At 35.2% G+C, this 14932-nt stretch overlaps 1 protein-coding gene across 1 annotated transcript in view; it reads left to right on the plus strand.

Moving 5' to 3' along the window:
- Positions 1 to 14932, plus strand: part of LOC150095280 (DNA primase large subunit-like) — a 235407-nt gene that overhangs the window by 152959 nt on the left and 67516 nt on the right. The window contains exon 12 of the mRNA XM_090410636.1: positions 13447 to 13612. Coding sequence (XP_090266762.1) covers positions 13447 to 13612 — 166 coding nt within the window. The remainder of the gene's footprint in view (positions 1 to 13446; positions 13613 to 14932) is intronic.

The raw sequence follows: 14932 nt of genomic DNA on the forward strand, positions 1-14932 counted from the left end.
TGTCTCTCACTCAATCTCTTGAGTTAACTTGTATAATAATAATTATATCCTGGATCTGAATTTGTGATATTAATCACTCAGGAAGGTCAACTCTGCATATAATGGCAACCAGGGAGAAGAGACATGCACATTCCACTCATTCACCCCCCTCCAAGAGAAAAATCTAGTCCTCACATCCTTGCCAATCTTACTCTCTTAATTTCCAGGGATGATCTCTTGTTCTTCCCCCTATAGCTATGTTTTGAAATATTTCCTCTGCATCAATCTTATAAAAAAAATCCTTTTAGTGATTTAAATGTTTCTGTCATATTCCCTCTTTTCTGCCTATCAACCAACTTTTGTTCAATCTGTCATCATAGGAAGCATTCCATGGGCCACTCGCCATTTTGGGCACTACATCTGCAACTCTCCACCACTTCCCCCACCCCAAGAAACCTAGTTGACTAGACTTGAGTACAGTAATTCAGATGTGGCTGTATCAATGCCTTATAAACAGGAATGGTAATTTTCATATCTCTGCTTGTTAGTGTGTTGAAGTAATCCTACAGGCTACCTAAATCCTGGACTGTAATCCTAAGTCACCTTAGCAACCAGGGAGAACTTGACATCTTTGTTTATCAATATCCTGAAATCTACAGCTTCATCGGTTTCCTGGAGTTTATTTTCATCAATGTGATAGCTAGCTTGCAATCTTTTCATCTCAAAATACATAACTTGACACTTTTCTGCATTAAACTAGCACCCATTATATTTTCCCCATACTGTCAGCCTATTTAAATCCTCCTGCATGCTCTCTACAACTTGATTAACTATTGTGATACTCAATTTTTACATCATGAGAAGGCCGCTGAATATTTTTTTTATACCTATAACATTCATTACAAATTAAACAGTAGTGGTTCAAGCACAGAGCTCTGTGGCATATCACTGGTCACCTGCTTTCTCCTGGATTCTTATTCTTCACATATTACACTTTGGTAACTATCCATCAGCCACCCTCATATCTGTATTACCAGTTTCATATCCACCTCCCATTTGTTCCAGTTTGTGTAATAGAATTTCATGTGGTATCCTGTCAAATGTCTCTTTTGCAAAATCCAGCAGTATCACTATGTTATTAAACTCAGGTGGCACTCTGTTATAAAATGTTATTCAATTACTAAGAAATGACTTTATACACATTCTGCCCCCATACAGCATCATCCATTCCTAAATTCTCTCTCTTTGACCAACTTATCTACTACTTTTAACCATTCCCGAGATACTGATTGGTCTATAATTTGCTATCACATTCTTGCAGTCTCCTTTATGCAACAGAACTATTTTGCCCTCCTTCTACTTCCCAAGGAAGTGGAAGGAGAACAAAACTGTCTCTGCTGAGATTAATGTTAAGCAACCTAGTCAGAAGCTGTGATAATTCCTTTGCACATTCTCGTAATCTGAGCATAATAATCTGTATGGTCCGACAAGCATGGCACAACTGCTTTCTTATCCTGACTTCATGATCCTTATAATAAGAGTAGTGTGTGCTGTGTATATTTTGCAGCACTTCATTCATTCATTCATGTATGCTAAAAGTCTATTTAACATCAGCGTTACTTATAATTTGCTCCATATATGCATCATCAGCAAACAACTAAATATCTTCTGTCATTCCACATGAAATATCATTAACAAATAAGTTAAATAGTAGGAGACACTGCTTCCCATATACATCTTGCTGGTATCATATAGAAAACCCAATCTATTATTCATTCCCATCTTCCCCAAGCTTATAAAACAACTTGTTATGCAGCATTCTATCAAGTATGTTTATAAAGTCCAAAAATATCACCTTATATGAGATTCCCTATTCACTATGTTTCTTACCTTATAAAAAATCAAGGAGATTGCTGAAGCAAGACCTATTCTTCACAAATCCAATCCATGCTGCCCATTGTAGATAACCACTGTCAATCTATCCTGTATATTCTATTCCTAACTGATCTCTCCAAAACTTGCAGGTGCACATTGATCTATAACTGGAAACAACTGCCTTAGCATTCTTGTGCAGTGACACTATTTAGCCTTCTTCTAAAGGCACAGCCAACTCTCATGCACACTTTCAAAAAATACAATCTGATACTGAACCAATTAATCGTAAACTATCTTGATGATATGCAAATTAAGCTACAAGAAAGTTGGACTGAGATCCCATTGTGTTCAGTACTGAAACGCATCTTTATTTGTGGGGCCCCCCCCCCTTTACCTTAGCTACCTAACAGGTACAAACGTTTTTTGTATTCTTAAACCTTTTTTGCATTTATCATTTTTTTGTACTGTTCAAGCTTTTTCAAGGCTTGAAAATAGTCAGTTACTAGCGAAACCGGTAGGCAGTATTGTACGAACATACGTACGAATTAAAAATCTATGGTCAGTTTAACGATAAGTCTTATATTTTATAAAAGTGTTCTATCACTGCACGAAACTCGTTTTTCTCCATTTTTATGGAAAATTCGAGCACGGTTATTTTAAACGTTTGCCAACGAGAACTATGTGTCGGATGTGGCTAAAATTTTGCCAGGGGTCATTCATGAAAAAGATTATACGTGCTGACACTGGTATGAATGAATGAATTGTGTCACTGTCTATTGCTGAAATTTTAGCCACTTTGATGATAAGGACGTTCATATGTACAATTGATGAGATTATGGTTTCATTGCATAAGTCCTTGATTTGATTGCATATGGATTTCAGCCTATAGATTTGGTCACTGTTTTTCAAATGGATGAGGATATAACAGAGTTGAAAGAACAGTTATTAAGGTGATGTCAGGTCTCTGGATAGACTGAATTATTGCAGGCCTGATTGACCAAGTGGTTATCATATCCCAACTGACAGACTGCATGTTTGAATCTCACTGTAGGTACAGATATTTGTGACTGTCTTTTTGGTGTGCAATGAATTTTATAATCTGGTGTAAGGCCACAACCACCTCGCTTATTGGAGGCCTGAAGTGGCTTATATAACTTGCATGTTTGGTTTCTAGAGCATTGTTTCCAGATCAAGTTAAATAAATAAAAATGCAAAAAATATAAAAATCCTTAGTCCACTAATGGTGCTTATGTATCATAGGTTTGCAATGCAACTTTTCATGGATGGGATGGAGTTGCATATATATATATATATAAAAGACAGATTTTGTACTTTAAAACAGTTTAAATTTTCTGTTAAAAGAAAAAACAATAAAAAATATATAGAAACCTTAGACTCAACAGAACTGAAAATAGTTGCCTCAGTATTAGATGCTGCAACTGAAAAAAGGTTGGAGCTAGCAGAGGAACTACAGAAATATTATATTGACTTAATTTCAAGATGAAGATGAAAACAAGTGAATTACTTTTAAATAATGACTAAGATCATTTATTTGGACAATTAGTGATCAGGAAAGTGAAAGAGTAGATACAGCACTCTATACTAAACACGAAGATAAATTTTTGAATAGTGAGCAATTGTAAGTGATATCGGTAAAGTAAGATGAGAAATTGGAAAATGTGACTTATTTGTCCTCCTAATGGTACCATTTGCGAAGAAGTTTGAGTCATTACTGATATAAGCGGATAAAAAGGAAGGCTAGTTCTTTTGAAGAACTAAATTAATCCTGGATGTACTGAAATCTTTTGGGAAAGTTTGAAGAAAATAGGACTAGTAATAATGGCAAATGCCTTCTAGATTTCTTTTTAGAACACTTGCTACAAAACACAATACCTTCCTAGTCAGAGGAAATGCCAGCTCTTAAGTATAAGCTGACCTCCTAGCATTATATTTCAACTCCTGCTATATCAGAAATGGAACAAAGACATTAAAAGGATCTTAAATAATTTACATGTCTAAACGTTTTCCAGTCCTCAACTGCATCTCACCAGTGGTACTTAGTAGTACAATATATACTCCAGAATTCACACCTGTCCTGTATTGTCTCTACAATCTTCTTTATTCAGCTGGACTTAATCCCCATATGTAGGAACAAGCATATATTCAGCTTATTTCAAAAATGGAAGAAAAATTATGCCATCACACTACTGACCAATGGAGAAGGTCATCAGCATTCAGCTTCTTCTGTATCTAGAGGTCTGCCAGTTAATCAGTGGCCATCATTATGTAATCTTCCTGTAGATCCATAGCAGATCTCTCATCGTACATCACCCAACACTAACACATACCATAGAAAGGTTTTTAAGAATCATGCTCTGTTACTTTTGTCATTGAGGCCTGCTCAGTAAATCCTTTTAGTGTACTTACTACCTTCTGCATTTGAGTAGCTAGCTTCTTTGGTCGTTCATTGTATGTCATGGTGGATGGCTTCCTTTCTTAAAGCTTCTTCACAAATACAGGAGTACTCGAGGGCGCTCTTCTTTTGCCTGTTCTCTTCTTCCATACATTTAATGATCTGTCATTTGAACAGTAATCCTGTTCATAAACTGAAAACAGTACACTCCATTCCAGTGAGCCACAAAACAAAACAAAAAAAAAAAAACACAACCTACTTTCAATAATAAACAAATCACCAGACAAGATCGGATCTTTCTTCTTGGACTGATATTTACCTGTAACCTTTCCTGGTAGAAATAAATCACTTCAGTAACTTCCTCAGCTTGTAAAAAATTAGGCATTCTTTTTCACTCAAGATGCTACTTTTAACCAATCCAGCTACTGAACTGACCCTGTACAAATCCCAAATTGCCCCTCCTTGGAATTCTACTTACATTTCGAATGAGGCACTGAAACCTCCCGAAAAATTCTTGATGTTATTCAGGGGAAAGCAATTTATCTAATAATGATATTTGTGTCATGGACTCACTTCATCTATTATCTCACAGTCTTCTTTCTGCTCTGTGTCTTTTATAATGGTACTTCCATGAACACTGCTCCACTTATAAGATATTCATCATTCCTCCACTTTTGTTGTGCCTGTTAAAACAGAGAACACAGGCAAATGGAATAACAAAGGAAGAGGAGAAACAGGTACAGTGTATTTGCAACTGAACTGAAAAGGGATGCTTTCTGGAACAGTTTCTCATTAATTATTCCCCAACAACTACTAACCCCAGCTTTTCAAGAAAAATGTCAACATATTCCATCTTTCCAAACTCTCACTTACACTGTATACATAGTGTTGATATGCTTACAGGTACAGATTCACATGGATTTGTCTTTTTTTTCATGGGGGGGTTGTAATCATTAATAGTACTGTGTGGCAACATAAAAATGTGCATGCAATTTGCATGGAGAGAAACACATCGAGAACAGTCTTGATGGCGCCAGGGAGCAGGAGCCCCCCCCCCCGGTGTCTACGGCGCCCAACCACCCGAGTTCAGTAGGCCTGTTCTTCCTGAATTCTGATGACTCGAAAGGCAGCCCCCCCCCCCCCCCTCGTACATAGGGTAGATATATATCTTACTGAAGAGGCAGAAAAACCTGTAACAAATCAATGTAATGTGTGTGGGTAACATTCAAGAGAAAAATAATCTGTTCTTTTTGAAGGTCAGATTCAAGGAATACTTTATGTACAAGGTTGTTCCAGGAAACACAGGTGGATTGAAAGAGGAGTGGAAGTACCAGATTCATTGAGTCGGCATTTGAATTGTAAATGGATATAGATAGCTGCCACTCAGGTTATTGTAGTAAATTTAGTTTAATCCTTTATCCAAGTGTGAGCAAACAAAGTTTGCACCTGAAAGTATCTTCAGGATTGGGGTAAGGTGGTGCAACACAAGGGTGACTCCTTGCAAAGGTGGAGCAAGCTACTAGCACTCCTATCTCAGTATCTCCCATAATGCAAAACACATCTCCTTGCAGATGTCTAATGTTATGCATTAAGGGAAGGGCAACTACCCAGACTAGTTTCGACCTTTATTCAGGTCTCTTCCTCAATAAAGGTTGAAAGGAAGTGTTTGCAGAAGAGATGAATCTGTAGAAAAGACACTTTTCTTTCTGTTGGAGAGGGTCTGCAAGAGGGATCATCAATCATCTGGGAGTTTTTTTTTGGGGGGGGGGCATTTTTGGGATTTGTACAGAGAAGCTGGATAGTTAGAAAGTAATGTCTTGAATTATAAAAGGATGCCAAGTTTTTTGGAATCCAAGGATATGGTAGAAATGATGTGCTTGTGTAAGGAAGGACGAGTTTAATGTCGGTGAGAAAAGAGTGAACCGGTCTTGATGGGCATTATCAAAGGTAAGTGGAGAACTAAGGTTTATGTGAGAAAAAGATAAAATTGTATTTTGGATGTGGGGGTGACTGAGTTGTTGTCATCTTAATGAAGGATGGTATGGGGATCATTGTTTTGGGTGCTGGTTGTAGAATATCTTGAAACTTGTCATGTTTGAACACTGCAAAATTTGTCTTATAAGCAGGAGGAATGGAAAGTGCTGTCATCATCAAGGATGGGTTATGTTTGAGGTCAGTGATTAAAGTATGTAGGGTGTGTGTGCGTGTGAAAAAACAGAGCTCTAAGGAACACCTGCATTAGCAGGAAAATATGAAGAGAGAACTCTCCACAATTACATGCAATGAATGACCTGAGAGAAAACTGATGATCAAGTTACAAAAGATGGAAATCCCCAAAAAAGATACTAGAGTGTGCAGGAAATTTGAAAGCAGAAGTGACCATGACCTAGCATTGAGGAGGATAAAAATGAGTATCCCATTCAAAAGAAATATTGTTTATTAAAGCTGTTATTTATTCTTATTAACCAGGCTTCTACATGAAGTCCCAGGACTCATTGTGCAGTGACACACACACTCACTCTCTCTCTCTAAAATGCCTCTATGGGGATCATTGTTTTGGGTGCTGCTTGTAGAATATCTTGAAGCTTGTCATGTTTGAACACTGCAAAATTTGTCTTATAAGCAGGAGTAACGGAAAGTGCTGTCATCATCAAGGATGGGTACTGTTTGAGGTCAGTGATTTAAAGTATGTAGGGTGTGTGTGCATGTGAAAAAACAGAGCTCTAAGGAACACCTGCATTAGCAGGAAAATATGAAGAGAGAACTCTCCACAATTACATGCAATGAATGACCAGAGAGAAAACTGATGATCAAGTTACAAAAGATGGAAATCCCCAAGAAAGATACTAGAGTGTGCAGGAAATTTGAAAGCAGAAGTGACTATGACCTAGCATTGAGGAGGATAAAAATGAGTATCCCATTCAAAAGAAATATTATTTATTAAAGCTGTTATTTATTCTTATTAACCAGGCTTCTACATGAAGTCCCAGGACTCATTGTGCAGTGACACACACACTTACTCTCTCTCTCTAAAATGCCTCTAATATATCTCCTTAACCCTGCAGAGGTCGCGGTTGAAAAAAATGCAGCATACGTCGCATGTATATGAGAGATACATTCATTACTAGTGTGTGCTAAAATGCGATAAAACTTAAAAAAAAAAAACATGATGATTTATTTATTTTCAGTTACAATCTAGAAATTATTGAACAAAGAAAAAAAACAACTAAACCAATACTATACTGACGTCGGAGTTCACGGTATCTCAGATATAATTTACTATCAAATTTCACTTTCGCATTAGACTATCATTCACATCATTGGACTCGAGTAACAAAATCGCTGAATCTTTTCAACATTCTGATGTATTATCAAATTGAGATATTTTCCCAGCCATTTTCAATGGTAAATAAAAAATAAAATGACTAAACCAATACTATACTGACATTGGAGGTCATGGTATCTCTCAGACACAATTTACTATGAAATATCACACGCCTTTACATAACACGTGTTAAACCAAAACTGACCGCATAAACCCTGTGGAATATCACTCGTAATATATGTATGCACAGCTAGTCATGACTATGCACTCCAAGCTATACACTGGATATGTGTAAAAATATTTATATTAAACAATTTGTTTGTATCTGTCAGATCAGCCGCAACTTCTGCAGGGTTAAACTCATGTATACTGACATTGCACTATCAACACTTATACATAAACCTATTCTACTCTTTCACCACTCTCCAAGCAAAAATCTAGTGCTTGCATTCCTTCTTAATACATTTTTACTTTACTTCAATACATGCATGTTCTCTTTCATCTTATCATGCATGGAAAAATTATTTCTTTATCTATTGTTAACCACTTGGCCAAACTGCTTGGACCAGTTGGTTTATGGTTAACATATCTTCTCTCCAATCAAAAATCTGCAGGTTCAAATCTCACAAGTGTGCATTGATATGAATTTTTTGGAAGCAAGAATCAAACCTTGGAGTCTCAGTGGCAGACTCTGAAGAAAACATAGATTGATTCATTTAGGGAGGGATGTGGTGAAATTGTTTTCAAGGATAAAAAAATCAGTACAGAAAAAAAAAAAAAAAAAAAAAAGAAAGCATACCAAAATTCCTAGCAAAAAGTTGGCAGATGTTCTAAAGGAATGCATAGAATAATGTAAGACAGCTAAGCTATATATAAAAGTAGCTAAACAGAAGTCATGGAAAGAATTTGGGAAGAATATAAAAGATAAATATCAGAAAAGTGGCAAATAGATGAAAGAGTGCAATAAAAAGGAATCAGAGATGATAATGTAAACTGAAGAGATTCTGAATACTGGAGTAATTACTTTGAAAGACCGTTAAATGAAACAAGCAGTGACAGAACAGTAGTAGAACATTTTCAAGAAAAATGTAACAGGAGTACATATTGGTACTGGAGGTAGAAAAGCTGCTAAAAGTATGAGATGTTGAAATGCACCTGGACTAGATAATATTTTAAAAGATAATTACATGTGGAGGTATAAAAGTTTTTCAGTTGCTGTACTGTATAATGCAGAAGGCTGGTCAGAAAGTTGAATTCCAGATTATTGGAGTAGGGTTCCAAATAGTTCCCATCCCTGTTGATTGTTTCTGGTAAGATTTATATGATCATACTTGAGAAATGTGAAGAAAAACTTTGAGAAGAACAAGCTGAGTGGGAATATAACAAAGATCTGTACTTATTTGTAGATTTGGAAAAAAGCTTTTCAAATATATATATATATATATATATATATATATATGGTGTAAGTGGGACATTATATCTACAATAATATATAGTCTATATTCGAGGAAGAATATAAAAGATTTTAACCATGTTTCCTTCAATTTTAACTGCAGACTTGCAAGTTGCAAGTCTGCAGTTAAAATTGAAGGAAACATGGTTTGATGTAAAATCAGGTGTAAAACAATAATGAGCACTATCTCCACTATTATTCATCATCTATATGGATTGATGAAAGAAAGTGATATTACCTGATTTTATAATTGGAGAACCCTTTGCTGATAATGTACTAATAAACAAATCCAGTAAAGGTCTCCAGGATTCTCTAACTAAATTGAATAACAGCTGTAACAAATTTGGCATGAAAATCAGCATAAAAAGACCAAAACCGTGAAAATAGGTAGGAATTTAGAAAATTTCCACTGCATTTTCATTGGAGAACCTATAGAACATGTAAAATATTTCGCTTAATTTAGGCACAGCTTTTAGTAAAGATGACAAATTGGATAGGGATATAGATGACAGAATAAGCATAGCTGGTATGGTGGAGAACCAGTTGAATTATTTCGTGTTTAATAAGAGAGGAATTAGTCGAAACACTAAACTAGCAGTATACAGGATAATATTTAAGACAGTTTTAATTTAATGGATTTGAGACTTCGGTTAGAAATAAAGCTTGACGAAAGACTAGAAACTACAGATGTGCGAGTTCTGAAAAATAGGGGAGCAAACAGATGGCATCAATGGCAGAATCATATTAAAAATGAAGATATTAGAAAGAAACTAGACATTGTTTGCATTCAAGAATGTGTGAGCAGAGCTAATGTAATTTGGTAAGATCACTTAAATAGATGGAAGAGAGGAAAGGTTAGCAAAACAGGTGTTTGATGCCAAAATGCAGCTGTTTTGTTGTGCCTTAGAAACACAAAAAGTTAGATATGACAATATTAAATTTCTGTTTGTTATCTGAGAGTTGCTGTATCATCCATTTCAGTTTCTTTTCTTCTGGTATCTAATATGTGGGTGATTCCTCCTTGAAAATTTTTGGATTTGTACTTTTCCTAGATCCAATGCGGGTTGTAATTAAGCCATCCAGATCCTTTTAAGCCACCATTTTTTTTTGTTGAAATTTGGTTGGTTGACAAGCATTTCCCACGCTGTCTCGAATTTGTACATTTATCATAGTCTGATGTAATGACTGAGCTTATTTCCAGTCATTTCAGTGCCTTGATTGAAGTGCATGGTCAGAATGGCATGTTTTTTCGTAATGAAGGAACTTAATGTGCTGTTTGTATTCCTCTTTTCATTTTGGGATTGTATAACCTGTTTCCCTTATGTATAGGTAGGTTACAGGTGCAATGGATCTGGTAATATACCTGTATAGGCAAGAGAAGGAAAATAATCTTTAGAAGAGCTGAGTTTATTTTTTATTTTCATTGGATAAAAGTGACCTTAATGTTCTATTTTTGTGATGTATTGCCTATTCTTTCAGATATCTGAAAGAATATTCTTTGTATATAAGGATTGGCTATGGCTTTACTGTAATGTTTTTTTTTTATTTTTAGTTATATTTTTGTGAAGTATTCTATACATTATGTTATTGCAGACATGGGATTCTCTACAAAGGCCAGCATGAGTTTGTGTGGGGTATGTTTTGCTTTAACAATGTACTTTCATTTTGTGATAAGGCAAGAAATCTATTGGGTAGGGAGACTTGTATAATATATATTTTCGGTCTTCGTAAATTTTCTAGATTGCAACATGGTGTATTAGTAAGATTACATCCTCGATGTAAGATTGACTTACATCAAGGATGACTACAGACACAGAACTTTTAAAGAATCAGCAGTGGTGCTACGCACAAGCAGCAATTTAAATAGAAATCAGGGTGCTATTCTCACAAATCACACAACACATGACCATGTACCGGATCCTGACTAATGCATGCGCACTTCCAAACGAGAATTATCAAATGTAACGGCCTAACAGGTACTAATGCTTCTGTATTCATGTAACTTGGTGCATTTGTATTTACACCAGTGCAGCCTTGATAATGCTAGACAGTAGCTAGTAAAACTAGTTGGCAATTTGTATTTTATTCATTAAATCGTATGGTCTCTTATTAATAAAGTTTTCAGTTTTAATACATTAGACCAAATATGAACAATTTAACTTTATGGTGTATTAGTGTATAAGCTAGAATAAATCTGGATAGGTAATAATCTGGCTCTCTCATTGATACCAGCAGTATTCTAGAAAAGAAAACTAACCAGTGGTGTGATGGATGGTTCTGTTCTTGGGTCTTTATTGTTTAACTTATTTGTTAATGATATTTCATTAAGGCTGACAGACAGTGTTCAGTTGCTTGCCAATGATGCAAGATTGGGGTAATTATAAGAAGTAATGTTATTAAATCCCTCCAGGAAGATTTCATTTTTAGCTTAGACTAATGATTGTGAGTTACAGTTTTAATATTAATAAGAGCAAAGTGTTGCATTTTTGAAGTTACAGTGCTGCTTTGTACTGTATTGATGGACCACTGTTTCAGAGCTGGATGAAATAAAGATATATGGATGATGGTTGGTGGTCACCTGAAGATCAGAGGCTACACTGCAGGTGTTCCATAAACTACACAGCGCACTGCTGCTCTGATAAGGAGCATGCCGATAAGTAGGTAGTTATTCTACTTATGCTACTGTGTAAGACCATGTGTGTAGTCTGACCAGTGACTAGTATGCTAAGATTTGGCCACAGTTTCCAATGTGATCTGGAAACTCTGGAGAGAATTCACAGTTGAGTAAATAAGATATCAGAATGTTGGTTATAGGGAAAGACTGAAGAAATATAAATTGTGGAGTTTTCTTAGTGAAGAAGTAGAAAATAGGTAATATAATAGAGATGCTTAAGTGTTGATAAGTAGATTTTAGTGTATTAATATAAAAGTTATACATAAAAGCAGGTGTGGTGGTGGTAGCAGTGAGAAAATGAGTGGCCATGCTGGAAAGGTTGTGTGAAAATTTGGTGAAGAGGGGTAGCAAAGATTTATTCCATGCAGAATGGAAGGTGAGAGCAAAATGCACTAGGAATGTGTTGTGATATTCACAACATATTCCAAGTGCATTTTGAGTTTAAACTCAGTGTATGAGATAGGTGCTGAATGAGACTCATGGAGATTTGTTATAATAATAATAACAGTTAATATAGCAGATCTACATTCAGACAAATTTTAAATTATTTTATTTTAAAAGTTTCTTTTTGTCAGGTAATGTCTTATCTTGCATTTTGGTCTGTCAGACCATTACTAACTGTATTTAGTCCACCTAGATCTTGATGCTTCCTGAATTTTTCCTGCCATTCTGACCTCAGTACATGTCTTCCTAATCTTTCCCCTCCCATTCTGTATAAGTGATAATATCATCTCAGATTAGCTCTGTTCAAACATTCTTGAATGCTTATTAGATCAAGTTCCTTCCAAATATCTTATATTTATTAATATGATTATGCCATCTCTTCACTTCCTTAACTTTTCTCCTAATTCTCAGGCATACTTAATCATATTGATTTTCACATAAAACTTTTTTTACAGCAGTTATTGAATTCACCAAAAAGAATTCTGACATAGATAAAAAGACACAACAAAAGTATCAATATTGCAATGTAAAATGCAGGCGAATGCAAATGACCAGTAATGTGTCATAGGACTCAATACTAATGTGCTGCTATTTAATTTAGTATTAAATAGCAGCACATTTTTAGAAATTTATTCAGAAATTTATTTAGAAAGAATATTCAGCTGTGTGCTGATGATACTGAACTGGAAAGGACGACATTTAATAAAGGTAATATAGAGATAAACTGGAAATAACATAAGGAGGTTCCATATCTTCAAAACTCTTTGCATCTGGTTTAAAAGGTTTTCATGAATTGAATTGGAAAAAATAGTTAAAATTAACAGAAATATACTGACTATTTTTCCTTGTTTCCATTCTCTATGATCATTCCTATTGCAAGGCTCATATGAATCAGTCAGGTCAAAGGCACAACTAACTCTTTTGCACATTCCTTAAGATATATGATGTCATTCATTCTCACAGCCTTACTGACATCATAACTTCATACCGTTTATTTCTTTCAATTCTGGGATTTGCCTCCCTTCTAGGTGTTGCACAGCATCATTCAAAGCAGTATAGTATACTGCTTTAATACACAGAAATAAAAATGTTATAGCTACAGTTTCTTTGGAAATGTTTGATTGACATGGTAAGAGTTATACTGGTTTGCTGAGCTATATGAGGAGCTTGTATTGGACTTGTTCACTTAAAAGTGCCATGATAAATTATCATTCACTAATATTCATTACTGCTATATCTTGCAATAAATTGTTATTTATGTTATGTGTATTTATATTATTTAGGTGATGAATTTAGTAAACAAAGGTCACTATCAGTTAGCATGTACCCGTTATTTTGAAGCGACACACAGTGGTGCTACTGTTGACCAAGCTATTAATCATCCTAACCAGTATTTTGAGGAGAGTCAGAAAATTAGAAATGGTAGTGGAAAGGAACGGGAGGAAAAAGGTAAATTTTTGAATGTGTTTTGTGTTCATAGAATATTAGCAGTTGTGCAAAATAATCGAATAATAAATAATTAGGTTTTAACTATTAGATGTTTTGTTTGTACTATGTGTATTTCTCAACATGTTTTGCTGGCTATATGACTCACAGCATCTTCAGGCGGTTGCTTAACATTAATAATAAAAACTATAAAAAAAAACTAAACATTTCTCAAAAGCTGCTACTCCTGTGAACTGAAAAGATTGGAATGATATTTTAATCGTGAGTTTCATTAGGTGTGTTACGTGCGGTCTCTCTACATTGTTGTGTAAACTCTGTATGTTACACATTAACATCTGTAACATTAAAGACCTCTTTAATGACTTCCAGATGTCATGAAGGATTGTTCCTTGATTTCTATTTAGTGTGCCTTTTGAGCGAATGACCTCGGAGGACTCCTTGAACAACCATTCAATGTAATTCTCTTTTAAGTAGGGTATGGAGGATGTTTTCCAGTTCACTATGTGATCTTCTTTGAAGATGTTTGCTGGAAGCCTGCTTTTTTCTTCCATTCTTCCCGTTTGTTTTTTTCAGCATCACTTATATGTTCTTTGTTATGGATTTCGAGACCTCTCAGTTTGATGTACATCTATCTTTCCACAAGAACACAGAATCTTGTATACTCCCAGATGCTTATAAAATGGAACTTTGTCTTTAGAGGAATGTAGGAAGCTTTGTAACATGTTAACTAGTTTGAAGGCTGTTTTTCTTGATGCATTGCCAATATATAGTATAGATACCATGCCTTTGTAATTTATTTCTGGGTTATCACAGCATGGTTCATCAGAAAATGAGTTTTTTTAAGGTTTTGATTATCTAATTTTTTGTTACGCATGATGGAACAAGGCAGACTGTGTGTTGCCTGTGTGGGGTCTCTTTCTTGTAGACATCTAATGATAATCCTTCAGTGATGTTTTTGTCAATAAGGATGTCTAGGAATGGCAATTTTCCATTCTTTTCTATTTCTAATGTGAATTTGATTTTCAGAATGACAATTATTCAGAAAATATACAAAATTTCAAGGTCTTTGTGGGTATGTTCTCAAATGATAATATCCTAATTTCTGTACACTCCCCTGAGGTTACATATCAGGAATTTGATTGTGTTGACTTTAACTGTGCTGACATAGATTGGAACAAAGCTATGGGAGACAAGAATGGATTATATGCAGCTGAGAGATAATTACCTAGCACAGTACAGTAAAACATAAGAGAACTTGTGCATAACCAAGACTGTTGCTTTGCCTCTAGCTGAAGAGACTCACATGCAGTCTTTACTCAAGAA

The sequence above is a fragment of the Typopeltis vanoorti genome, chromosome 20, assembly GCF_054136105.1.
Source record: "Typopeltis vanoorti isolate ZY-2024b chromosome 20, IOZ_Tvanoo_1.0, whole genome shotgun sequence".
In the NCBI taxonomy this organism is placed as follows: Eukaryota; Metazoa; Arthropoda; class Arachnida; order Uropygi; family Thelyphonidae; genus Typopeltis; species Typopeltis vanoorti.